Source organism: Heterostelium album (genome assembly GCF_000004825.1).
Source record: "Heterostelium album PN500 unplaced genomic scaffold PPL_scaffold11, whole genome shotgun sequence".
NCBI classification, from domain to species: Eukaryota; Evosea; class Eumycetozoa; order Acytosteliales; family Acytosteliaceae; genus Heterostelium; species Heterostelium album.
This window is the reverse complement of record NW_008805073.1, coordinates 1,282,553-1,310,512: the sequence shown is the minus strand read 5'-3', so window position 1 is coordinate 1,310,512 and position 27,960 is coordinate 1,282,553. Positions and strand designations below refer to the sequence as shown.

General features: G+C 32.7%; 9 protein-coding genes across 9 annotated transcripts; 5 read left to right on the top strand and 4 right to left on the bottom strand.

Moving 5' to 3' along the window:
• Window positions 1-605: 605 nt before the first annotated feature.
• Window positions 606-3,406, top strand: PPL_09887 (uncharacterized protein; the record flags this gene model as incomplete). The annotated part of the gene is made up of 5 exons (XM_020580674.1): window positions 606-799; window positions 832-873; window positions 961-1,756; window positions 2,319-2,459; window positions 3,341-3,406. 5 exons carry the CDS (start codon window positions 606-608, stop codon window positions 3,404-3,406), a joined length of 1,239 nt encoding a protein of 412 aa, XP_020429261.1.
• A 176-nt stretch (window positions 3,407-3,582) lies between these two features.
• Window positions 3,583-6,142, top strand: PPL_09886 (pleckstrin domain-containing protein; the record flags this gene model as incomplete). The annotated part of the gene is made up of 4 exons (XM_020580673.1): window positions 3,583-5,190; window positions 5,263-5,457; window positions 5,530-5,808; window positions 5,915-6,142. 4 exons carry the CDS (start codon window positions 3,583-3,585, stop codon window positions 6,140-6,142), a joined length of 2,310 nt encoding a protein of 769 aa, XP_020429260.1.
• A 623-nt stretch (window positions 6,143-6,765) lies between these two features.
• On the top strand, window positions 6,766-9,966 carry vps18 (VPS18 family protein; the record flags this gene model as incomplete). Its single annotated transcript, XM_020580672.1, has 4 exons — window positions 6,766-6,828; window positions 6,914-7,471; window positions 7,505-8,020; window positions 8,101-9,966. The coding sequence occupies 4 exons, from the start codon at window positions 6,766-6,768 to the stop codon at window positions 9,964-9,966; spliced, it is 3,003 nt and encodes a 1,000-aa protein (XP_020429259.1).
• An 89-nt stretch (window positions 9,967-10,055) lies between these two features.
• Window positions 10,056-11,774, bottom strand: PPL_09884 (uncharacterized protein; the record flags this gene model as incomplete). Its single annotated transcript, XM_020580671.1, has 1 exon — window positions 10,056-11,774. The coding sequence occupies one exon, from the start codon at window positions 11,772-11,774 to the stop codon at window positions 10,056-10,058; it is 1,719 nt and encodes a 572-aa protein (XP_020429258.1).
• A 58-nt stretch (window positions 11,775-11,832) lies between these two features.
• Window positions 11,833-14,160, bottom strand: PPL_09883 (uncharacterized protein; the record flags this gene model as incomplete). Its single annotated transcript, XM_020580670.1, has 2 exons — window positions 11,833-12,863; window positions 13,869-14,160. 2 exons carry the CDS (start codon window positions 14,158-14,160, stop codon window positions 11,833-11,835), a joined length of 1,323 nt encoding a protein of 440 aa, XP_020429257.1.
• A 522-nt stretch (window positions 14,161-14,682) lies between these two features.
• Window positions 14,683-17,751, top strand: PPL_09882 (uncharacterized protein; the record flags this gene model as incomplete). Its single annotated transcript, XM_020580669.1, has 5 exons — window positions 14,683-14,688; window positions 15,035-15,314; window positions 16,124-16,376; window positions 16,437-16,909; window positions 16,952-17,751. 5 exons carry the CDS (start codon window positions 14,683-14,685, stop codon window positions 17,749-17,751), a joined length of 1,812 nt encoding a protein of 603 aa, XP_020429256.1.
• Window positions 17,752-17,841: 90 nt separating this feature from the next.
• On the bottom strand, window positions 17,842-19,397 carry PPL_09881 (uncharacterized protein; the record flags this gene model as incomplete). Its single annotated transcript, XM_020580668.1, has 2 exons — window positions 17,842-18,048; window positions 18,729-19,397. The coding sequence occupies 2 exons, from the start codon at window positions 19,395-19,397 to the stop codon at window positions 17,842-17,844; spliced, it is 876 nt and encodes a 291-aa protein (XP_020429255.1).
• Window positions 19,398-19,935: 538 nt separating this feature from the next.
• Window positions 19,936-21,666, bottom strand: PPL_09880 (uncharacterized protein; the record flags this gene model as incomplete). The annotated part of the gene is made up of 1 exon (XM_020580667.1): window positions 19,936-21,666. The coding sequence occupies one exon, from the start codon at window positions 21,664-21,666 to the stop codon at window positions 19,936-19,938; it is 1,731 nt and encodes a 576-aa protein (XP_020429254.1).
• A 201-nt stretch (window positions 21,667-21,867) lies between these two features.
• Window positions 21,868-27,579, top strand: PPL_09879 (C2 domain-containing protein; the record flags this gene model as incomplete). Its single annotated transcript, XM_020580666.1, has 6 exons — window positions 21,868-21,888; window positions 22,052-22,190; window positions 23,119-23,344; window positions 23,416-23,648; window positions 23,730-24,463; window positions 24,547-27,579. The coding sequence occupies 6 exons, from the start codon at window positions 21,868-21,870 to the stop codon at window positions 27,577-27,579; spliced, it is 4,386 nt and encodes a 1,461-aa protein (XP_020429253.1).
• Between the last annotated feature and the right edge of the window lie 381 nt (window positions 27,580-27,960).

Genomic DNA, 27,960 nt, shown 5'->3' with positions numbered 1-27,960 from the left:
TTTTTCGTTGCAATTTTTTGATTACTAGTAACAATGGGTTTAACTTTTAAACACACACACACATAAAGCTAAAAACAAAACAAAAGTTTGAATATTTTCGCTCTCTATGATATGATATGCGTTCTAATCAGAGGTTTTTTTTTTATAACAACACAGGTTTGTTAAAAATGAAATAAAATATGTGATAAAAAAAATATCCATGAAACACACTTTTGATTAATATTAATCACTTTTTTATTCTTCAATAAATATTTATTTACCAACAACACATGTCATTAGATATAAAACCAATATTTCCAAGAGAGTTAGAGAATTCGAAGATGCATACAACCTGCCTTCACCAGAAATTTTGCAATACAAATACGATGGTCATAGAATGATCATCGATTACAACGCACAAAGCAAAGTGTTGAAATTTAAAACGAAACCTGCTAAAACAAAGAGTTGGGCTACCGAGCATTTATACGACCGTTGTTTGAAAATGTAGATTTCAATTTCATTGTCGACGGTGAATTGATCATGGTCAGTGACAAAGGCGAACGCTACCTAGCGCTACTCATACCAAAGACACACTCAAACAAGGAAAAGATCAGCTGTGCTTGAAGATGTTCGATATCCTCAGGGATGGTGATGAAGAACTCACTAAAGTCGTACTCTCCAAGAGATTAGAGAGATTGAAAGCGCGATTCACACCGCTATTAAAAGTCAACCGATTGGAAATAGTAGAATCATTTCAAATCGAAGTATCAATGGAGAACAGATTGGTATTGAAAGATCATTTTAGAGATTCAATCGAATCGTATGCTGAAGGAATAGTTCTCAAATATTCAGATCCATTATAGTTTCAAATGCCAAAAACACCTGTAATGCATGGTATATATCATTCACACAAAACTACCCTTTTTTTATTTGTTTAACTAAACTTTATATTTCTATAATAATAATAACATTAAAACACAGGTACAAATATGAAAAGTTTAGATCGGTTGATTTGCTAATCGGTGGACTACATGTAAAAGACAATGAAATACTATCTGTTTTATTATTTTTACAAGATGACGATGATGATGATGACAACAATAACAACATAAATGATAATAGTAATAACAATAATAATCATAAAAGTAGCAAATCATCTTATTCTTCTATCCTTAAAATCAAAGCAAATCAAGAAATTAAAGATATATATCATAACTATACTGATATGGTTACAGAGCAACAAGAAAAATTAAAGATAAATACTCGTAACCCTAAACATACCGATGGCTTACTCAAGCTGAAAGAAGAGCACTTTGAGATAGTCGAGGTACAATTCGCAACCAATAGCTATAGTAGACAACACACTTCTGGATACTCATTGAGTGGCACTAGAATACGATCGATGAAACCAAACAAAGCGAAACCAGACACCATCCAACACCTCAACTCCATTGCTATTCGTGAGTATGGATCTACATTGAGAAAGGAAGGCGAAGAAGAAGAGGAAAAGGGTCCTTGGACAATCACTGTTATCGATAGGACAATCTACAGCATACCAAAGGTGAACAAAGTCTTTGAGGAAGACGACGTTGTAGTATTTATTAACTTTATGGATGCCGAAGGAAATTACGAAATTGACCGTTTACATGGTCGTTTTACTTGGTGTATTCCCGACAGACTCCAAAAACTTGCCTCTGACGCCGCAAAAGACAAACAGAACATCAACCAATTGGGTACCTACTCTATATTGGAATCACCAATCGGTACAGACAAAACGGTATATTGGTGTAGAATTTGTTGTATTGAGAACAATCGATTTCAAGCAAAAGATTTCGAAAAATGCTCTTCGTTTGGTAATCGAGGAGATTGCAAACTTTAATACAATTCACGTTGGTCGCTCATTTTTTTGTAGTCCAGGCGATTGGTTTAATATAATCAACAACAATATTAAACACATTAAAACAAACAAAGAAAATATAAAAATAATAAACTATCCATAATAAAATTAATCAAAAGAAGAAGAAGAAGTGGAAATAAACAAAATTTATTGTTATGTTGTTTATTCATAATTTTGTTGATGTGAAAACAAACATGTGTATATAATTATAATGTTAATAAAAGTTTGACCAACTTGTGATTAACTCAAAGACTTTGACTGGTCTTTTACAAATTACACTAGTTCATTGATGATTGGTTGACCATGGATCAAGGTTGTGAGTGTTGTTATTTTAATTTTAGGAAATCGAATTAAATATATACTATATTTGTCTTGATCTTGATCTTGGGGGTGTTTGAGACATGTAAATCGGTGATCCAACAAACAAAATTAATAAAAATAGTTTATTGGTGGACCAAAAACTTATTTTTACACAACACGTTCCAAATTTAACAGTAGTTGTGTCATGTTTGAGAGGGTGCGTCAGTGCGTCACCATGGTTTGTCAAGGTCAGAGCAAAAATACTCAAAGTGAAAAATTGATGGTGTTTTGATACAAAAAAAAAAAACCTTTTAAAAAAACATTTTTCTTGCACCAATCCATTATTAGAAAAAAATAAAATAAAATAGAAAAAAAGTTAAAAAAAACACATTTGCACCTTTGATAATATTAAAATTAAATTTAAAAATAAAATAAAATTTTGCCAAAATGAACAATCATATCATTAAAAAAACGAAAATAGTGCAAATCTGAAAAACGAAACCATTTTGATTTTCTGATTTGCTTGTGATTAAGGACACCCCTCCATAGCTATACCCCAGGGTGTCATGGCATATTAATTTCAACAAATCTTTTAAGATAGTTTGCTTATTTGTTGTTAACTAAGAGCACTGACTGACTAATCAAATCAAAACTAACTAATTAATGTTTTTTCTGAGTTTCCAAAATAATTGATAAATTATTAATTATCATTTTTTTAATTTATCCCGCCGTCTTTTGCAAAGAAATTCTTTAAACCATTTCTATAACCCAATATTTACAATCATAAAAATCATCGACAACTTGATTAGTAAAGAAAGAACTTACACCGTTCTATCATCCTACAATATAATTACGACAATCAAAAAACAACAAACAACACAGATAAATAACCAATCATAAATAACAATACAGATTAATTTATAAACCTTTCTGTTTTTCCCCTTTTAACCACACACTTTAAAGTGATCACACAATAGCCACATTAAACCACTCTAACCACACACACATTAAGATTAATACAAAGAAACTCATTGCATCTTAATCTTTTCGATATATATCTATTTATTTATATACAATATTAATATTTTTTAACACACTTACACCAAAGAAATAATACTTTTTTAAACTACCTTAAACAACAATAAACAGTTATATTTAAACTAGACTAAACAACAATCATTTTCATCAAATCAATCAAAATCTAAAATCATCATTCATAATATCAAATAAATAAATCAGTCAGAATTAATTTAGTTAAATAATAAGATAATTCCAAATAATTTTCAAACAAGCAGCAAACAGAAAAAAGAAAACAACACAATAGAGTGGAGTGAGTTTGCTCTTTTAACATTCACTATACTCATTTATATTATATATATATATTAAAAGAGGAAGTGTGAAAAGAAATGAATAAATCAACAGATAGTTTTACTTCCACAAGTAACAGTGCCAAAGTTCCAATGTTAAAGTCTGGTAGTCCAAAAGTACTACTGCGAAGAACAACTATTTCCGAAGGTTCTTTGTCGCCACCCGGCAGATTGCTAGGTCGTCAACTTATATATGGTGCCGCTTCACCAAAGAGTAGCTTCAACTTGTTGGATCACGTTTGCTCTGAAAATCACCACTATGTCAATGGTAATAATAATAATGGTAATCATCACCTTCCACAACCACCCACCAAATGGATATCGGTCAAACCGAGAGCATCGGTGCCTCGCTCCGCCAGAATTCCAGTTTCATCGACACGCACACCCACCTCGAAACGCAGAGAACGCGAACACTCCAATCCACGCAACATGATAAATTACAACAATCAATCGAGTTTTTCAGAGTTGGAGACGATTCTGCCACCGGTTGGTCCCGACGAAGATTGCAATGCACGCATTCCATACTATCCGAATATGCTGAACATCGGTGTCAGTCCATCGATTCTCGCGCCAATCAACCATGGATTTCCCTCGACAACCATGATGACCACCATTGGTGATTGGAAACAGGCAGTTCCACCCAACCAGCAGATCGCCAAACCATCGGAAAACCATCCACTCATCTCACAGCAATCTGCAGCTGCTCAACAGCAGCAACAACAACAGCAGAATCTCAAAAAGAATGAAAAGTATGCACTCGTTTTGTTTGATTTCGAAGCGGATTGCTCCGATGAATTGCAACTGACAAAGGACGGTGTCATTATTGTCTGTGAGCAGACCACCGATGGTTGGTGGCGTGGTCGTCACCTCGATGATTCACCTTCGAAAACCGGAACATTCCCAGAGAACTATGTTAAACTCCTGGATATTAGCGATCAATCGATTGCACAGTTGTTCCATTGCTCATCGACACCGTCAGCAGCAGCAGCAGACGGTAGTGGATCGCACCTATCACAACTCCAATACACAGATCCCGAGATCTGTTTCTCCAACTCGATCAGTCATCGCAATAAGATCGTAACACCGTACAAACAACAGAAACCAGACATCAAAGTCAAAGTCTACGTTCCTCCACACGGCGAACACATCATGATAACATTGGGACAGAACGCAACACTCAAAGATCTCCTTGCCAAAACCGGAAGAAAGCGTAAGATTTGGCAACAACTAGGTGTTTCCGTGCACTTTGAACGTGTCAATCAACACCAACAATCACTGCCACTCCCAATGGATACACCCGTTCTAATGTTAGGTTCAAGTAGAGAATCCGGTATTAGATTATTCATTGAAGGTTTAGAATATAGACAAGAACGACAACAACAACAACAACAAGTAAATAACAATAACAAATTATCATCATCATATTCATCATCATTATCATCATCAAACCCAAGATCAAGATCACAATCACTTACAAACTCACCAATGATGTCATCGTCGGCAGCTGTTTCCACTTCGATAACATCATCTATCAACAATCAATTTCAAGGACACTTCAATGTAAATATTAAAGGACAAGAAGAGTCAAGCGTAAAACAATGGGTAACTTTAAATAGTTCATCCATTAAAGTATTTAATTCACCATCCGTAAGTTTTTTTATTATTCTTATCTTATATTAATTCTTAATACTAATAATAACAATGTTAACATTATAATAGGATAAAAAGCCATTACGTATACTTGGTATAAAGTTCTCAACTGTAAAGTTACAGCAAAAGATGAACAAGTATACAGTTATCTTTAAAACAATCTTCCAAACCATCTATTTCATAACGGAATCAAAGACGTTGGCAACCTATTTTTTACATTCAATAGAGACATCAAATGAATATCGTGATAACAATGTTTTACTTGTAAGTAATTAATAGATTATTCTCTTATTATTATATTTAAATATAAATAGATTTATTAATATTTTGTTTTAGAAAAAGAGACAACAAAAACAATTGATAAAGTCAACGGAATCACTTGAAGATGCTCTAAGTTTAGATCGTAAACAGATAATGATGGATATCAGATCAAGATATTGCAATAGATATTGTGCAGATTGTAACGGACCTGATCCAGAATGGTCGTCGGTATCACTCGGTTGTTTCCTCTGTGATGACTGTTGCCATATCCATCAGAATCAATTGGGTCTACAAATGTCAGAGATCTATTCAGTTCTATTAGATGATACTTGTTATGAATTATCAAATTTAACAGTAAGTTATAAAAATATAAATATCAACAACAACAACAACAACAATAAGTAATAGCAATGTATAGATTACTAATCTTTTTTTTTGATGTGTTATTTATCATGTTTAGATATTCCAAAGTATTGGTAATGCAGTTTCAAATCAGTATTGGGAATATAGATTAAAAGATAAGAAGATCAATTCAAACAGTACATTGACAGAGAAAGAAGAGTATATCAAGTCAAAGTATAAGAACAAAGATTATATTCCATTGGATATCAATTTATTGTCACCAATAGAGTTACATCACTCTAGAATAGAACAAGATAATCCAACAACAACAACACAATCGAAATAATATAATTTAATCGAATATATAGATCAAAATTTAAAACATAATAATAATAACAACAATATATTAACGAGATAATAAAAACTATCAAAAATATATAGATAATTTTATATATATATATACATATTTATGAAAAAAATAATACAAAAATTATCTTTAACGTTTTATAGAGTGTACTTATATATGATAACCTAATCTCAAATAAGTAGTAAATATTAGATAGAAGTAGAGCCAATCGGTTGGAATCATAAACATTGATTATCAACTACATAGTTATATCTTGACAATTAAGGAATCGTTGTTAATCACTTATAACTTTGTGATTTAAGTTATAATAATAATAAAAAGATAATTCAATTGAATTATCTGATCAGTGTTATAATCTTTTAATCGTAAGAAAAGAATTGTTTTGTTTTTTTTTTCTCTTGAAACTTTTCAGAAGATTTTTATTTTTAATTTTTTTTAATTTTTTTCTTTTGTCTTCATTATTATATTTGATTCATTTAAATGAATTAATATATATATATATATAGATAAATCATTATAAATACATATAAAATATAGATAGATAGATATAGATAGATAAGAATTGAAAATATAGAATATTCTTGTTTAGAGATCAAATAAAAATGTCTGTAAATCATTTGAATTTTGATTTCGATCAAATGAAAGAATATGATCATTCATCAGGTGTATGTAAAGAATATAAAGATAAACTAAACAAAATTAATAATGTTAATTGTTATATATATATATTATGTATATTTTTTTTTATAGTTTATTGAATATGGTGATATGGGAAGTAGAAATGAAGATAATAGTAATGTTGGTAGATTAGGTGGAATGCCAACCAGTAATGAACAGAGATTCATGGATGATGTACCGATGTTCACGCTGGAACAGGTAGATTACAAACCAAAGGGAATTCAACAGATGTTGGTCTGCTCGAACAGAATCATCATTGCGACACAGTACTCACGTATCATTCGTCTCGATCTAAACAATCCATCCGATCTCGAAGAGATTGAATTCACACGTCGCCCGGAAGAGCGTATCTACAAGATCTTCTTGGACCCGACCGGTCATCATCTGATCATCTCGATGGAGACCGAAGAGGTCTACTACATCCACTCCACCTGGAAGAAACCAAAACTACAGGCCAAGTGGAGAGTCAACCTGATCGAGTCGATCGCATGGGATGCCGCCGACGTCACTCCACAGACAATCCTCATCGGTAACAACAAAGGTAAGATCTGGGAGACGACCATCTCCTCCATTGAAAAAGGTATCTTTGAAAAGTTAGATTTCTCACAGAAGGAACCAATGTTAAAACAAGTAAGTAAAGAGAGTTTATTATTATTAATCTAGTTGAGATTAGCTACTTATGCTGTATGTCTGTGTTTAAAGTTATATTTTAGTGATGATGGTAGTCCTATTTCGGGAATGAGATTGGAACGTGCTCAGAATAGATATTTTGCAATCATAACTACACCCTCGAGAATCTTTCAGTTGATAGGTGGTCCGACAATTGAGAATCTTTTCCAACCGGATAATATTAGATTCGATGAGTTGCCAACTAGTCTTAGTTACAGTGAGTTGGCATTCTATGCGAAATCATCGATCAGTTTGCCTACTTCGTTTGCCTGGATGATTGGTAGCGGTATCTATCACGGTGATCTCATCTTTGGTTCACAGAATCCCGGTGATAAATTCACTACTGCCATCTCCATTCTCGACTTTACACGCAAGGATCATCGTGGTAATCCATTGCCACCCTTGGCATTCGCACTCACACAATTCCACTTTTTATTCCTCTACGAAGATAAACTACAAGCCATTGGTAAACTAAATGGTCAAATTGTATATGAATATTCATTTAACCCAGTATGTAACAAGAATTTTTAATCTATATAAAATATTGTGTTGATTATTAATATTGATTCATCAATAATTGTTATTTTTAGAAACAAATTAGATTAAAAGGATTATGTGTAGATAGTGCAAATGGAACGACATGGGTATATGCAGAGAATATTGTTTTTGAATTGTGTATTAGAGATGAAGATAGAAATGCTTGGAAGTTGTATCTCGAGAGAGGACAGTTTGAGACGGCGTTGGAATACGCAAAAGAACCATACGCTAGCGATAAGAAGGATATGATTTGGGCAACTCAAGCCGATTACTACTTTAAGGAGAATAAATTCGAGTTGGCCGCCAACTTTTATGGAAAGACACACAAGATCTTTGAGGAGATTACGCTAAAGTTTATCAATGCCAATCAGCGTGACGCTCTGAAATCTTATTTGCTACAGAAACTTCAGAATATTCCACGTCGTGATACCACCCAGAAGACTATCATTTGTACCTGGCTCACTGAGATCTTCATCGCCAAGCTGAATACCCTCAGAACCACACCCGGACAACAAGGAAACTACCAGAAGATTCAAGGTGACTTTAGACAGTTTATCAATTCCTACAAGGACTGTCTGAATCAGGCGACAACCTTCCACATCATCAGCAGTCACGGTGCAATCGACGAGCTACTGTACTATGCCGAGTTGATCGAGGACTACGAGCGTGTCATCAGTTATCACATTCAGCATCAGGCATACGATGTTGCTCTCAACAAGCTGACAACTCTCAAGTCGACTCACCAAGATCTCTACTACAAGTTCTGTCCGGTGTTGTTCCATTTCATTCCGTATCAGACTGTCAATGTCTGGATGCAATCGCCATTCCTCAATCCGAGAAAGTTGATTCCATCGCTCATGAGATACGACCAGAGTCGTGCAGGTCGTCCAGAGAATCAGGCTATCCGTTATCTCAGATACTGTGTACAGAATCACAACCAGGATCGTGCAGTGCACAACTACCTGTTGTCGCTCTACGTCAAGCAAGACGACGACTCACAACTCCTCACATTCCTGCAGTCGCCTGATGTCTATTACGATCTTAAATACGCGCTGCGTCTCTGCATGAAAGAACACAAGCTAAAGGCATGTGTTATCATCTACGGATCTATGGGATTGTACGAGGAGGCAGTCGATCTCGCACTGACCGTAGATATCTCGCTGGCCAAAGAGAATGCCGACAAGTTGAAGGACGAAGATGAAGCACTCTGTAAGAAATTGTGGTTGCGTATTGCTCGTCACGTCGTCGAGAAAGACAACAATATCAAAGAGGCAATGGAGTTCCTTCAGCATTGTCCGTTGCTGAAGATCGAAGACATCTTGCCGTTCTTCCCAGACTTTACTGTGATCGACGATTTCAAAGAGGAGATTTGCAAGTCACTCGAAGACTACAATCAATATATCGAGGAACTCAAGAATGAGATGGATGATGCTACTTCATCGGCCGATCTCATTCGTAAGGACATCCAGAACTTGAGAAACAAATTCGGTGTGGTTCGTGGAGACCAAAAGTGCGACATCTGTAGCTACCCAGTGTTGACCAAGCGATTCTACTTGTTCTCATGCCAGCACGTATTCCACTCAGAGTGTCTGATCTCTGAGATTATGAGACATCTCGATAGTCATACACGTCAAAAGGTTAGAGAGTTACAAGTCATCGTTGACTCTGGTGGAGGAATGTCGACCAAACAACAGCAACAACCAAACAACAACAACCAATCCAATCAACATAATATTGGAAACTCTTCAAACATGATGATTATGGGTGATGAAATGAGTCAAGAAGAAAGCATAAAGAATGAACTCGATAGAATTGTAGCTAAAGAATGTTTATACTGTGGTGACATAATGATCCGATCCATCGAGAAACCATTCATCGCCGAAGATGAAGTTGATGTTATTAGAAGTTGGGAGATTTAAAAAATAATAATAATAATAATTCGATTATCAATTATAAAATATAAATAAAAATTGTACAACAATCAATAAATAATAATACTTTTTATTTTTTAAAGTTTTAACTCTTTAATTAGCTTCAATCTTGAAATATATCCGTAACATTGACTTTCTTTATGATCAAGTAGATCATAGAAAGTTTCAGGCTTAATTTGGTGAAGGAATTTAATGGAATGAATATCATTGAATCTAATGGCACGCTCATATGCGAGGTGAGTAAATCCTTCAGTTCTATTGAAATGTAGAAACTTTAGGATTTCAAGGTTGTTGGTTTCATCCATTGCACTGGTTGAACAGTTAGCACCAATTGAATGAAGATATTCAACAAAATCCAAATGCCCTCTCTTAGCTGCTTCATCCAATGCATTGAATGGAATTGGAAGTGTTGTATTCTCTTTTATCCATTTAAAATTCATTAGTTTTCCATTTTTAATTGCGATCATGTATGAATCTATAGTAATATTGTTGGTTGTGTTCTCTTTTAACCATTGGAGTGCTGTTGGATCGTCACAACCTGCAAAGTTGTCAAGAATTGGATAGTCATCTTGGTCTGTCCTATTAAGGTGAAGGTATCTATAGATTTCGAAATGACCACTAATAGATACACTGCTTTTGGTACCAGAATGACAACCTTCGGTTCGATTCTCATTCAAGAATTTAGCAGTTTCCAAGTGTCCACCAATACAAGCATTGTACATTGCTTCGTCTGTGCATCCTTCACTTCTATTATATTGTAAAAACTTTATAATTTCCAAGTGTCCCGATCCATTGTTCATCGCAGCCACAGTGCATCCTTCACTTCGATTGTAATGAAGATACTTTAAGATTTCAAAGTATCCATTTGTCGCAGCATAATCCATAGCACGAGTCGTACAGCGAACCGTTGTGTTTTCATGTAGATATTGAACCAGTTCCAAGTTTCCACTGGATGTTGCATGATCTAACATGAGTTCCGGTAAGTTCAAATAGGGTACATTATTCTCAATGAGATATCTAATGATTGGAAGAAGACCTTTGTCCGATGCAAATAGTATCCAATAGTCAGAGATTTTATCTGGACGGTTTTGAATTAGGAACTCGAAAATATTTAAAAAACCATAACTTATGGCTGAATCCAACACACCACGACATGTATCTGTAAAGTTGGAGTGAATGTATTTAACAACATCCAAATTTCCACTTGATATTGCTGATTTCAATGGATGTCCAGCTGGGGTATCCAATTTATTTTCGTGAATAAACTTAACGATATCGAGATATCCAAGTTCTGCTGCTCTTAGAAGTGGTTTGAAAAGTGAGCGACTATTGAATAAACCTTGAGACAAATTATATTGATGAATGTATTGAAGTATCGAAAGATGACCTGCTTCCAATGCCGGATATAAAATAGATTTGAAACAAAATTCATTGGGTAATGCTTGATGAATGAATTCAATCAAGTCAAGATGACCAAGTCGAGCTGCTGTTACTGTTGATTTTAAATATAATTCCTTGAATTTGGCAATGGTATCATCATTGTAATCTCGATCTCGAATGACAGTGTTGAATATGTTTTTATATCTTTCTTTTTGATTGTACTTGATCATCTCCTCTGGAAAACATCCAATATCATACCAACCTAAACCTGTTATTTGAATAGGTGATTGATAGACATTTTTATGATTCTTATGGATTAGCTTCACAAAACTAAAGATCTTATCCCTCAAATAGAGTGAGTTGATTATTTTCTTTAAAAGATTATAGTTATTATCAAAAGATATAGATGATGACATTGAAATTATATTTATAAGAAGAGTAAAAATTTACAAAAAAAAATGCTGATATTTATTTTTAATAAAATATATTTGAACAATTTATTCTGTCAGACTTGTCATTTTGGAGAATAGATTCCCATTTGTTGTTTTCAAGTGAGTATATGAAATTTCTATCTTTTCCTTGTATTGAATAAATATAAGTTTGACCGCTATCCGATTGATGATAAATCAAATTGTGATTATTATTAAAATTGATTTTAGTCTTATCAATTAATTTGATTTCTTGGGTTTCAATATTGATTCGCTGTAGCCCTAAATCCGATAGAATGTATATATTGCCATTGCCGTCTGTGCATGCTGCTCTTGATGAGGTGTACTGAGGAATGTCGATTGATAATTCAATTGTTGTTTTCCTCTCTATATTAAAACGGAATATCTTTCTTGTGGCTCCAGTGAAAGTATAGATATAACCTTTGAAGAAGAATGAAAGTTGATGGTAGTTTGTATTGATTTCTATGGTTGCGTATCTTTCGAATGTTGAATTACCGATGTTGTATCTGTAAATATCGGTTTTTGGTTTATAGTTTCCATCGAATAGATAGATATGATCTTTACCATCATAGCAAGCTGATACATATTGGCACGGATCAACCCCTTCCATTTCATTGGTAGCTACAGTTTCGGTGTTGATTGAATACTTTAGAAATTCATTGTGTTTCTTATTTGCACCACCAAATATATAGATAAAGTTACCGGCTTTGACTAGGGAGTTGTATGCTGTAAATGAATTATTAATTTTAATATCTATATCTTGTTGTTCGAAATGAATGTTGTTTCGATAGGTAATATTGATGATTGATATTTTATTATTTTTATCAGTTGTAAATATATATTTGTTTTTAACTGATATTATGAATATGGATGATTGAATTTGATTCTTAATTTGATTGATTTGTTCATTATTAACGATTAATTGATATTGTTGTGGTTTTGGTTGTTGATGTTGTTTATCATGATGACTATCGATTTTAAATGCTTTATTGTGTTCAAGTAATACATTTAAAAGTGAATGATCATCATTGTTGTTCACTTTGTTGTTATGATCATCTGTTCTAAAATTAACATTTTAGAATTATAATAACCAAATCAACTGACAGTTCAATAATTTATTAAGAATTCAACTATCACAATTCAAACAGTTTATGGACACGATTTCAAATAACTTAAATTAATAATCCAGCTGTTTAACAATAATTAAATATATTAGAATAATATCAACATTCAGTGAATCAACAAAATATCAATCTACCAAAGTTAACATAAAGAAATAACCAACAAGTTAATCTACAATGAATACCAAATTAGTTAATCAAGAACAGATTTCTGAGATTGAGCAACTGCACTGGTCAAAGAAATCCAACAGTATAAATAACATGGAAATCCATTATAGAAATTAATTATTCAACATTATTCAACATTACCAAATATTATTCTTATCTTCAAATTGCAAAATAAATAAACTATTATCTTTAAATATTATACTGTAAATTATATCTCTAAACTTTATTACATTCATTAAATCTATATTCCTCGTACCAAAACTACTCCTAAAGTAATTCCTAATCTTATATCAAAGTTGTAAGTATTATATTTATATGTTTATATGTATATTATAATATGATATTATTACCATTGTAAAATAACATGGTAGCATCTGCTCTTTAAAGCATCGATCGACTATAGCACCTCCAAGTGCATAATATATATATCACCACCAAGTGATTCTCACCATCAAGTGAAATACATATATATATATATCACCACCAAGTGATTTCACCACCAAGTGAACAATATATATATACATCACCACCAAGCGATTTTCACCATCAAGTGAACACAAATATATCACCACCAAGTGAATTTCACTACCAAGTGAACAATATATATATATATACATCACCAACAAGTGATTTTCACCACCAAGTGAACAATATATACACATCACCACCAAGTGATTATAATTAGAAATATCTATAAATATTTACTAAATTAAATTATATATAAGTTTTTTATGTTTTTTTTTTTTTTTAAACCAATGTCTTCTGACAATACTATGTCCATAACAAACTCCACCAAGCGCGTCCAGCGCCGGAGATATCCAAAGTGCGACCAGCACCAATGCAACCAATAGTGGTTCTCCAAGAGATACCCAAAGTGCGACCAGCACCAATGCAATCAATTGTAGTTGTTCAAGTTTAAACCAAAGTGCGACCAGCACCAATACAACCAATGGTGGTTCTCCAAGAACAACTGTCACCAACGGTAATCTAAGTACTTCGAGTACCATCAACAATGTTCCAAACTTGCCAAGTACTTCAAGTACCAACAAGAATGCTCCTAGCATTTCCAATCACGGAACAAGTCCCAACCACAATGTGAACACCAACTCCCACGGTAAAGGACATCAATACCACCGATCTAAGGACGAAGATTCTAATTTCGAGTCCGAAGACAATATCAACATTACCTCAAATGGTATAAATAAAGACAGTTTTACATTATCAAAACAAATAAATAAAAACATATCTATTAAAGAATTTAACATACCATTTTTTATAATCAATTCTAAAACAAAATTTTATTCTGTTGGGAACAGAGGGTTACAAAATCTAAATTTGAAAATTGATTTTAAAAATAAAATAGATCTTTACCTAACGCAAAAAAAAAAAAAAAAAAAACAACATTAAAGAATTAGCTATAAAATTCCGCACTCTAAACGATTCTATTCAAACAAATTTAGTTGAAACTAGAAACTGTTTAAATTTGCAAAGCGAGAGTGATAATGATGAATGTTTTGCATTAAGTGTATTTAAATGATATTAGAGTAGATGATAATACAAATAAATCAAACCCACACGAAAGATGGATGAAAGTAAATTTTCTAACCACACTTTTGAATCAAATTTATAAAAAAAAAAAAAAAAAAAAAAAAAAAAAAATAATAATAATAATAATAAAAAAAAAAAAAAAAAAAATCTCATCTTAAATAAATAATTAATATCCTGATGCGGTTAAACCTTTTAACAAAAAACTACCCCCATCTCACGGAGATTTTGATTTTAACATAAATTTGACAACCCAAAACCAAAAAATAATTTATCCAATCCAACATTCGTTTTAAATGAATTGGAAAAAACAGATAAACACTTATTTGGAAAATGGTCAAATCACCCCATCTCAATCCGCATTTGCGGCACCTCTTTTATTTATTAAAAAAGAAAGATGGAGGTTGGAGACTCTGTGTAGACTACAGATCTCTAAATGGTATAACTATCAAAGATACATATCCATTACCAAACATCACTGAAGTTCTTAACAATACAAGAGATGGTGTTCTCTTCTCTAAAATTGATCTACTCCAAGGTTACCACCAGATTAGAGTTCATGAGAATGATCAATCTAAGACAGCATTTCAAACTTCATTCGGTGTATTCCAATATACTGTATTACCATTTGGACTCACAAACGCACCAGCGTGTTTTCAGAGACTCATGGACAGTATATTCCAAAGACATGTAATTGCCAAAAAAATTACTTGTTTACCTCGATGATTTGTTAATCAAAACAAACATTGATGATGAAGACAAACACATTCAAGATGTTTTAGAAATTGTTGATTTATTAAATCAAAACAAATTAAAAATAAAACTAACTAAATGTATTTTTGGTCAATACTCACTTGAATATCTCGGCCATATTATTGGTCATAATAAATTGATTCCTATAAATGATAAAATCTTAGCAATCAAAAATTGGAAACAACCTATCACAAAGAGAAAATTGAGAGGATTCTTAGGTTTGACAAACTACTACCGAAAGTTTATCCCCAAACTCTCTGAAATAGAAGCTCCATTAATTGATATAGCTAGAAAGAATTAATTATTTAAATGGGAAGACATACATACAGAGACATTCATTTTGATTAAAAACCAAATAAGCGATAGTAGTTTTCTTTTTATACCCGATTATAAGTTAACATTTCACATCGATTGTGACGCCTCCAATGATGGAATAGGTCATGTCATTTATCAATACAAAGACAATATTGAACAAGAAGATAATAAACAAATCCAAGAAGTTTAACACAACCGAAAAGGATTACCATGTGTTTGAACAAGAGGTTATGGCAATCAAACATGCTCTCGAATCTAACTATCATATGCTATTAGGTTATAAGTTAGTTATTCATACCGATCACCAAAATATACTTTTTATAAATAATAAACTTAATGACAATACAAAACCTAAATTAATTAGGTGGTTACAATACATTTTCTCTTTTAACCCAACTCTTATATATAAAAAAGGATCTGATAATGTAATTGCTGATGGTTTAAGTCGTTACACTTACTCCACCACCATTTCCATTGATAATAATGATCTAATTGCAATGATTGAAAATGGATATATTGAAGAAGAAACACAAATAAAGAATAAAACAATACACCCTTCAAAATATTACAAATCTAAATCTGTGAAAACAGAAGGTAAACTTAAATATTTTGAAGATAAAATAGTAGTTCCTCAAGTTCGCTCTATTATTAAACGTATTCTTTTCATGTACCATGATTCATTACTTGCAGGTCATCATGGAATAGAACAAACTTTAGAATAAATAAGTAGACATTTCATTTGGGAAGGAATAGCCAAAGATGTCACTAATTATGTCAAAGCTTGTCATACTTGTAACAAAGCAACTGATGCTCGTGGACAATCAATTGGTAAACTTCAACCACTTATTGTTCCAACTAAATGTTTTGAAAGCATCAGTATGGATTTTATTCCATTAATTGATACAGAATACAAAGGTATTAAATATAATAAAGTCTGGGTAATTGTTGATCGTCTATCAAAGATGGTACGACTCATACCAGTTCATTCAACTTACACTTCCAAAGATTTAGCTGAAATCTTTATGAAAGAAATATTCAAACATCATGGCATGCCTGTTGAAATTGTCTCTGATAGAGATTCAAAGTTTACTAGTAAATTTTGGAAAGATCTGATGGATATATTAAATTGTGAAATCAGAACTACCACTGCAGAAAATCAACAGGCCAATGGACAAGTGGAAAGTATAATCAGATACTTAGGTAACTTGTTTCGTAAAGCTATCATTGCAACTTACAATTAAGAAAACCACGATGAATGGATAACTTTAGTTGATACAATTGAATTTTGTGTAAACAATTCCATCCATCACGGATGCGAATACTCTCCTTTTAAAATCTATACAGGTGAAAATCCAATAACACCACTCTCTCTTATTCAATACAAATTGAAAATGAACTCATCAAACGTTGATATCGAAAACATGATCAACTCAAAGAGAAATCAACTCAAAATTGTTAGAAATTGGTTATTCGATAATCATTATAACATGAGAATTCAATATAATAAGAATAAGAAAGAAATGGATATTAAAGTAGGTGATAGTGTTTATCTAAGAAAGTTTAGATCAAACCCTAAAAACAAAATCAAATTAGAAACAAGATTTGATGGTCCATACGAAGTAACGAATGTCAATGGATTAAATGTCACAGTTGCCAACGTTGAATCTGGTACAAAGAGAAAAAGAATCAATCCATCCTTCACTAGACATGCTAAATACTTCAAGAAACACAACTCTTTAGACGATGAGGATGATGATGATATTGAATTTGGCGAAGTTGAAGAAGAAGATGAAATTGAAATCGATTCAATTACTCAAAATGAACAAAACAATCAGAGTAACAACAACGACGACACAGATGACACTGAAGCCATGGACATTGATTCAGAATTAGATCTGGTAACAAACAACAATTCAACTACAAACAACAATCCACCTATCAATACACCAGATTCAAAGACTTTAATTTTGGATAATATTCCAAACTCAACTACTACTCATCCAATCATTCATAATACATTCACATTCCACAATGAAAGATGATTTTCAGAATCTTCTGAAATCACTAATTTCCAGAGAATATCTGCCAAAGAAATCAAAGAAGCATTCGAAAAGAAGAATAAGTTAACTGTCCTAGAAGAATACATCAAATACCACAATTCCCATCCGAACCATCCACCAACCAAACAAAGTGCCAAGATACTCATAGCCTTGATCAACGCCAATATCATTCGTAAAGATACAATGTTCGTCACAAGAAAGAGAATTTTCAATCTCACCAACAAGAGAGATGCCAAGACCGAATATCTTTTCAATATAGGAGGAGTCCAAGGATGGATACTGGATAACGATGTTCACCAATCATATAAGTCTTTAACCGGAGACTATAGAAATTGGTTGAAAACTAATTCAAACTAAAGACAGTGTTCTAAAATTAACATTTTAGAATTATAATAACCAAATCAACTGACAGTTCAATAATTTATTAAGAATTCAACTATCACAATTCAAACAGTTTATGGACACGATTTCAAATAACTTAAATTAATAATCCAGCTGTTTAACAATAATTAAATATATTAGAATAATATCAACATTCAGTGAATCAACAAAATATCAATCTACCAAAGTTAACATAAAGAAATAACCAACAAGTTAATCTACAATGAATACCAAATTAGTTAATCAAGAACAGATTTCTGAGATTGAGCAACTGCACTGGTCAAAGAAATCCAACAGTATAAATAACATGGAAATCCATTATAGAAATTAATTATTCAACATTATTCAACATTACCAAATATTATTCTTATCTTCAAATTGCAAAATAAATAAACTATTATCTTTAAATATTATACTGTAAATTATATCTCTAAACTTTATTACATTCATTAAATCTATATTCCTCGTACCAAAACTACTCCTAAAGTAATTCCTAATCTTATATCAAAGTTGTAAGTATTATATTTATATGTTTATATGTATATTATAATATGATATTATTACCATTGTAAAATAACATCATCGAAATAGAACAATGTATTGATGTTGGCTGAAATGAATTCATTGTGATGAGATGATTGTGAAATCGATCGAATTATTGTTGATATTTGATAGTTATCTGTTGTATCTGTTATTGTTAATGATTGTGAATCTGATCGATCAGATTCATCATCATCATCATCATTATTATTATTATTTGATTTAACTTTAAAATGATTATTAATTGTATTCAAAGATTTCATGATTTTGATTTGTTTATCTATTTGTTGTTCTAGTTGATCTTTACTATCGATGATTGGTGTCTTTAATCTATGTTCTTCAACAATAAGGAATTCATGTAGCTCTTTGAAACTACTTTCGATTTGATGTTCTGTTTGTTGTAATTGTTCATATTCTTTTACTTTTAGTTTCAAAGAATCGAATGCTGATTGAATACCTGTTTGAATATCTGTAATTTTAGTAAAACTACTATTATTATTAGTATTGTTATTATTTGTGTTGTTATCATCTATAGGTGCTGTTTGTGTGGTATCATGATCGTTGAAATTTGATTTAATATTTTCAATATGGTCAAAGGTATGACGTGCATGTTTTGGTGAACAAATAGAACACATCAAAACATTACAATCATAACAAATGAGATCAATACTTCTTTTATGAGTACCACAAATATTATTACTATCCATTTTTTTTTGGTCAAAAGTAAAGACAATTGCTATGAACAATCAATGTTAAGTGGATCAAAGGTAGCGACAACTCAACTGAGGGATACACAATTTAAATTGTGTATCCCTCAGTTTTAAAACAAAAACTTTTCTTTCTTTTTTTTTTTTTTTTTAAAAGGGTGTTTAGATTCGAATTATCTGATAAAAAGCTACAAATAATAGAAATCTTCAATCCCTATTCAAATGATTTCTAAACTGGTGTAGGTTTTACTGTGACTGTTGACCTAAGAAACAAAATTCCAATCACAAATTATTCAACACCAATAAGTTTAACTCAGTTTCAACTATATCAATCAATTGATTGTTTATTTGTAAATATATCAACCACTGTTTTATGAACAAATATATTTAAATAAAAAAAATAAAGACACTTTTGTAAGTTTTAATAAAGATTTATTTGAAAGTTAGATTTGTGATTTTTAGATGATGTTCTTATATATATATTCGTTTAAAGGGTTAAAAGTCATGGTAAGAAGAGAACACGTTATATTTATATTTTTTAAAGTTTTAACTCTTTGATTAGCTTCAACCTTGAAATATATCCATATGATTGACTCTTTTTAAGTTGTTTAAGAATATATGGAGGTGATTCAAAGTTGCTACTGGGTATATTTTGGTGAAGGAATTTAATGGAATGAATATCGTTGTATTTGATGGCACGCTCATTTGCCATGTGGGTACATCCTTCAGTTCTATTGAAATATAGAAACTTTAGGATTTCAAAGTTGTTAGTTTCATCCATCGCACTGGTTGAACAGTTTGCACCAATTGAATGAAGATATTCAACAAAATCCAAACGTCCTTTCTTAGCTGCTTCATCCAAAGCATCAAATGGAATTGGAAGTGTTGTATTCTCTTTTATCCATTTAAAATTGAATAATTTTCCATTTTTAATTGCAATCATATATGAATTTTTGGTGAGTTCGTTGGTTGTGTTCTCTTTTAACCATTGGAGTGCTGTTGGATCGTCACAACCTGCAAAGTTGTCAAGAATTGGATAGTCATCTTGGTCTGTCTTATTGGAGTGAAGATATCTATAGGTTTCGAAATGACCATTCATCGATACTTGGTATTTGGCATCGGCATTACAACCTTCGGTTCGATTCTCATTCAAGAATTTAGCAGTTTCCAAGTGTCCACCAATACAAGCATTGTACATTGCTTCGTCAGTGCATCCTTCACTTCTATTATAATGTAAAAACTTTATAATTTCCAAGTGTCCACCAATACAAGCTTTGTTCATCGCAGCCACAGTGCATCCTTCGCTTCGATTATAATGAAGATACTTTAACATTTCAAAGTATCCATTTGTCGCAGCATGATCAATAGCGTTTGTTGAACAGTTAGCAGTAGTGTTTTCATGTAGATACTGAACCAATTCTAATTTTCCACTGTATGCTGCATAATCCAACATGTCATCAGGTAACTCGATATCGAAATTGTCTTTATTCTCAATGAGGTATTTAATGACAGATAGATGTCCTTTAGTTGTTGCTTCAGATAACCTAAGGTCAAAGAAATCCTCGGTACTTCTATTTTGGAATAGGAACTGAACAATATCTAAACAACCACCACTAATTGCTAATCCTAAAATACCACGACATGCATCTGTATAGTTGGAATGAATGTATTTAACGACTTCCAAATTTTTACTTTTGATTGCTGATTTTAATGGATGTCCATCTGGGGTATCCAATTTATTTTCGTGAATAAACTTAACGATATCGAGATATCCAAGTTCTGCTGCTCTTAGAAGTTGGTAACCAATATATAAACCTTTAGACTGCTTATGTTGATGGATGAATTGAAGTATCGAAAGATGACCTTCTTCCAATGCCGGTTGGAAAATAGATTTGAAACTAAATTTATTTGGTAGTGCTTGATGAATGAATTCAATCAAGTCAAGATGACCAAGTTCCGATGCTTTTACTGTTGATTTTAAATATAATTCCTTGAATTTGGCAATGGTATCATCATTGTAATCTCGATCTCGAATGACAGTGTTGAATATGTTTTTATATCTTTCTTTTTGATTGTACTTGATCATCTCGTCTGGAAAACATCCAATATCATACCAACCTAAACCTGTTATTTGAATAGGTGATTGATAGACATTTTTATGATTCTTATGGATTAGCTTCACAAAACTAAAGATCTTATCCCTCAAATAGAGTGAGTTGATTATTTTCTTTAAAAGATTATAGTTATTATCTAATGAAGATGATGGCATTGAATTAATAGATATAATATATATATAAAAGAGATAGGTTTTTTTATTAAAATAATTAGAAGCAGCTTCTAATTATTAGAAAGATAAGTGCAAATTAAAAAGTCTGTTTTTTTTTTTAAAATATCATTTTTTTCCAATTTTTAATCAAAAATTCCAAAATGTTAGAAATTCACAAAAAATCTGTTTGATTTGTTTTATAATATGTTTATCTTAGCTTTTGAAGTTGTTCTAACTCATAAATTAATTTCATTAATCGAATATTTTGAGTGATTATGTTGTTTTATACTTTGTATGAAATCAGAATAAAACAAAAATATTTTTAATGTAAGTTTTTTTGCAAACATTTTATTTTTAAAAAAAAGAAATAGATATTTTTAATAATAAGATAAGAAGTTTCTCGAATCAACATGATGGATCACATAGAAAGAAATTAAGGGAGGAAATAGAGAAGTTAGGAAACAACAAAGTAAATATATTTTCTAATCATGTAGATAGAAGAGAAAATCAACAAAATATGTCACCATGTTTTACTTTGGTTAACTTTGTTGTTTCCTAACTTCTCTATTTCCTCCCTTAATTTCTATGGAGAATTATAAGAACAATAAAAGAGGTTTGTTTTAATTTTAAAAGTTTTAATACAATACCAATCTAATCTAAAAGTAATATTGTTATAGGAAATCAACCCAATTACAGGTGAGAAAGTGGTAATGACTATTAAAAAGAACCGATTGGAACAATTGTGGAGAACCTTTTTATCTATGGTTTAAAAAAGAGGTAATTATATTTTTTCCTCTGATAACTTTTTATGGAATTTATTACTTTTGACAAAGAAAATTCTTTTTTGGATCAAGGATTACAATTTAGTGTTAGAGTTCAGTCATCTTCAGCACATGGAGAATTTAATCAATAGTAAGATTCTTTCAGATCCAGTAGACAAGTACTAGTAGATAAATTCGAAAAAGAAGAACTCAAAAGAATCAGTATTCCACTTCCAAAACCAACTAACTTCAAAAAACCTTTTTCGTAAGATATCAAGGTAAAAAAACAATCAGATTCCGATTGGCATAGTTTTACAATTCAAAAAAAAAATTTGAATAAATAATAAAATAATTTTATAAAATAAAAGTAAAAATAAAGATAGATTAATAATTTCACATTTTCTTTAAAAAAAAAAAAACTTGTTGACAACTTCAACAAAAAAACCAAATTGGTAAATATGAATCTCTTTTTTTTTTGATTTGTTTTTTTTTTTTGATATTTTTTTTTGAAATTTTTGTAAAGTGGATGATATGATTTTGACCAGTTGTTAATTAAATTGTTTTAATTTCATTTTTCATTGAATGAAATTTAGTTAATATATATAGTAGATAGAATAGAGAGTAAAGATATAGATAGCAGAAGAAATATATAGTCGGATAGTAGATAGAGATACAATTATACATATATACTTAGTAATGCCTTGTATATTGAAAGTTAGAATAGTAGAAGGTCGAGACCTTCCCATTATGGATCGTAGCTCTGCACTTGCCGATGCCTATGTAGAGTTACGATGTGGAAATCAAAACGATCCACAAAAGACAGATATCAAGAGGAAAACATTGAACCCATCATGGAATCAAGATTTTCGTTTCGATTTCCCAAATGAAGCTGATCTTCAAGATAAACCATTGGATATAAGGTATATTCATTATATTAGATTATATATATAGTGAATATTAATAATATTAATCATATATATAATACTTTAAGAGTATGGGATTATGATGTAGTTAGTAAGAATGATATGATAGGTACGGTTTTAATTGATTTGAACTGTTTGCTGTCGGGTTTGGAGAGTGGAACGTCACAGATATCCGGTTGGTTTCCAATATACGATACACTTCGTGGTATTAGAGGTGAACTCTACGTAATAGCTAAGTTAGAGATATTTCAAAATGCAAATCCATTCAAAGATGCATCGGCAGGTGTACAATTCTTTTCGAGTAAGTGATTGATTTAATTATCAACAGCAAAAAAATAACAAAACTAACAATAATCTCTATAATAATAACAATATACTATAGTATCTACACCATTCTCAAACTATCGTATTGTTAGTATACATCAGTTTGTTGAAGAGCTGATAGTTGAGAGTGATCCAGAGTATCATTGGACAGATACATTCAGAGCATCAAGACTTAGTAATTTCGAAAGACAATATTTATTCTATACTTTATCTGGGTATGTTGTTAAATGTGTTAAACATATTGATATTGATTCAAATGTGTGTATACTAACTAATGATGATAATGATTACAGTAAACTTAGAAGACAGTTGGGTAAGAAGGTTTTGGAGATGGGTGGTAATGCAGTGTTGGGATACAAACAACATTTCGATTTGGAAGGTGATAGTGGTATTGTTGCTCGTGGATACGGTACAGCCGTGACTTTGAGAAAGATAACAGAATCAGATATATTATCACCGACATTATCACCAAAGATGGCACAACAACAGTTATTATTACAACAACAACAACCACAATCACAACTATTACAACAACCACAACAACAGACACAATCACAACAACAAGCTATAACAAGTTCGAATAGTTATAGTAAAGATTTAGCATCATCATATTCATCGAGTTCATCATCTTCAGGACATTCTTCAGACTCTGACACATCGACTTCTTCATCCGACCGAACTTCCTCCACCGACAACGATCGACCATCCATCGACTTTGCATCAGACGTTCAACTTTTAACATTAGAAAACTTTCAGTCTCATCTGGTAACTCATATTGGTGGTCTTGTTTCCGTAAGTAATATATTAGCATACATTATTAAAGAAAAGTTAACTAATAATTAATACTTATATATTATTGCTATAATATATTTTAGACAAAATCAGTAAAAATATTAAAGAAATCAAATACACAAGAAAAGAGAGATAGTTATTGGAATGAAATAAGAAATGAGATAAAGACACACGCTAGATCTCTGGGATGTAATTATATCGTTGGATATTGTGAAACCACTGCTATTCAACAGAGTGAAGATCTATGTTTGTTCAGTGCAACCGGTACTGCTGTTGTGCTCGACTTTTCATCGCATCACAGTAGTAGTTCGCACGGACATTCATCGTCGCTCAGTCGAAAGATCTCAAAGATGGAGGATTCCAGTGAGGATCTGAGTGGTAGTTACAAAAAGTTGAGTCTTGTATCGCAACAGCAGGTGGTTGGCTCGGCCGGAAGTGGCAATCCACTGGTGAAGCGAAAACCGATCACAAGAAGTGGATCGATATCTGGTTCCGTCGAAGATCTACCGGATTCATATACCGACCATCATATCAGACGATCAAACATCTCCTCACAGACAAATAACAACAGCCACAAGCATAGAAAGACAACAAACACTGGCGGTGGCGGTAGTAGCGCTACAAAGCTAAGAGAGGGTTGTGCCATTTGTCATATTCCTTATCCAAAAGACGATTCACCATTTGGCAATCAACACGTAAAGTGTGCCGTTTGCAAAAAGAAATATGTACCAGAGATTATTCTGGCGTCGATCGACTTGCCACCTGGCATTCCAATCACTGGAAAAGGTGTGTTGGTTCAGGCGCGAGTCTGTCGGCTAAAGAAGAAATCTCAGGGTGATTCGAACGCCACCATTCTCAGTGAGAACGTTCCTTTCATTGAGTACGACTTGCACAATCAGATTATGTACAAGCTGAAAGTACTCGGTATGAATGCAGCGTTTGGATTCAAGTCACAGATTACCTTTAGCGATACTCTGGTGATTGGTGTCGCCACTGCCACTGCGGTGTTCCTCTCTGCGCTGCCAGCACCGAGAATCTTGCATATCAATCGAACACTCGATCCTCTGCAACACCAGGAGGAGAAGAACAACACATTCGCAGAGATTCAAAAGACGATCGAGGATCTCAGTAAGTTGAATCACGACAAACTTCAGAATGCTCAGCGTCATCATCAACCCGACACTTTCGAGCGATACAACAATCATCACTCCCAACGAAGAGGACGTTCGCCAGCACCGATGATCTCAAACAGCGAGAGCGACGACAACTTTAACAAGTCGCACAACGATGATTCACTTGACAGTTCAATGGAGATGAACAAATCGGATTCCAACAACGATCAACAACAGCGCACTTCCAATACTAAACGTAGTGGATCTCATAAGCATCATCAGGAAAAGGAGTCGGCTGCGAGTAACAACAAGAAACATACTCCTTCAAAGAAGAAGCTAGTTAAACGTGTCCACAACAACAATAGTAGTAATAATAATAACAATTTCGATACATCAAGTGAAGATGATGATTACTATGAACGTAGTAGTCATAGGAAGAAGAGAGACAAGAAGAAACAGACAACAAAGAGAAGAACGGGTCGTGCTAATTCACTCGGTGTCAATGAGAGCAATAACAAGGCAACGGAATCGGAAGCCTATTCTCTGTCGTCTTCGTATGATCCTGGACAATATACAACAGAGGCATCGAATGACGATGAAATGGATACCGATTCCGAGCAATATGAATTCAGTGACGATGACATTGGTAGCAGATCAAAGACTACAACCACCACCTCCTCGAAACACTCAAAGAAGAAACAATCGAAACGACAGATCGCCGTATCGAAATCAAGCAATCCCATTCGAAAATCAAAGAAACATCACTCAACAACTGCGTCCAGTTCATCGGATGACGAACAAGTTCTCTCCTATCCACCAGAGCGTATCAACGAAGCAAACAATGCATTCGTAGTGGAGATTGACGATAAGATCGACGTTGACAAACTTACAACTCTTATTGATTTCTACACTCCACCCGGTTTCTCATTGTGTAATACTGAGTTGCTGCCTGGTCAATCGAAAAATGTAACAAACGTACGACTTATCACAGCGATTCGTTGTGTGGAGTGGGATGTCGACTCTGCCTATCTCAACCACCAGCTGTCCGTTGTATTCAATGGACTGTACGACAGTATCATGTTCAAACTACGTGATCTTGCACCTTGTATTATCGCTGGTGTCAATGTTGATATCAACATTCCCGAAGACGACCAAATCCAGATGTTACTCACTGCGATGTGTGTCATTGAGAACGAACCTCCTACCATTCCAAACTCTCCACAGGAATCAAACAATCCATTGTTACCAGCACCAAATCTTCCTCCCATCAATCTTTCAGGTCAAACCAACAACACCACCAACACCACCAACACCAACAAACTGTCACACATTCAAAGCATATCAGCACCGGCTTCTTCCGTATCAACTCCTTCTTCGTCATCGTCACACATTCCAGTAGCGAAATCCATCAATAGTTCGCCATTCTTTAGCAATCCAATTAATATCAACACCTTAAATGTTACTTCCAATGAGAGTAGCAATAACAATCTATGCATAGACGATCACGTCCACGGTGGAGATCTACAATTCGACATGTCACCTCCACGTTCACCAATGAAGAAATCACTGGAATCATCTGCGCATAACTTTAGTCTCAATCAATCCGGTCACACCACCGGCCTCGAGATGAGACAGGTCGAACTCACCCCACTCTCTTACCTGCCCAAGTGCAAGATGGAACGTTATCTCGGACGTGTAAATATCCATTTGATCAAAGAGAGTTTCTCTGTTCGTGACAATGGTGGACTCGGTGTTTTCAGTCATGTATTCCTCACAGAGGCAAACGCAATTCTCCGAGCTCATGTTTTGTCACTCGGTGGTAATGCATTGGTTGGTTACCACATCGATGAATTCAACCTGATCCTCGATAGCGGACCAAAAGGACAAGCCTACTCACTTATTTCCATAAGTGGTGATGCCTATCTCTCAAGTCCAATCTCTCATGAGTACTATCTCTTTAAGAAACCAACAATGCCACAACTCTCCACACCAACAAAACAATAACTCCAAACAAACAAAAACAAAAACAAAAACAATATAAAACATTCCAACTTTATTTAACAATAAATAAAAAAAATCATAAACATTGTAAATATAAAATAAAGTGCAAAATTTGATTATTGCTTGTGTGTACATGTACTATAATTATCAATAATCAATATAAATAACAAAAAAAATAAAATTTGACTTTATATGTATATTTAAAAGTTAAAATGGAAGAGGTTCTTTGGAGTACTTTGTCAATGATATAAATTGAACTTGTTTTTTAACCTTGAAAGAAAATAATAAAAAATTGATCAACATTTATGAATATATATGAAATTTTTTAAATCTTTTATAAAAATCATAATTTTAAAAAGGAGAATAGAGATTTAAATTATTTGA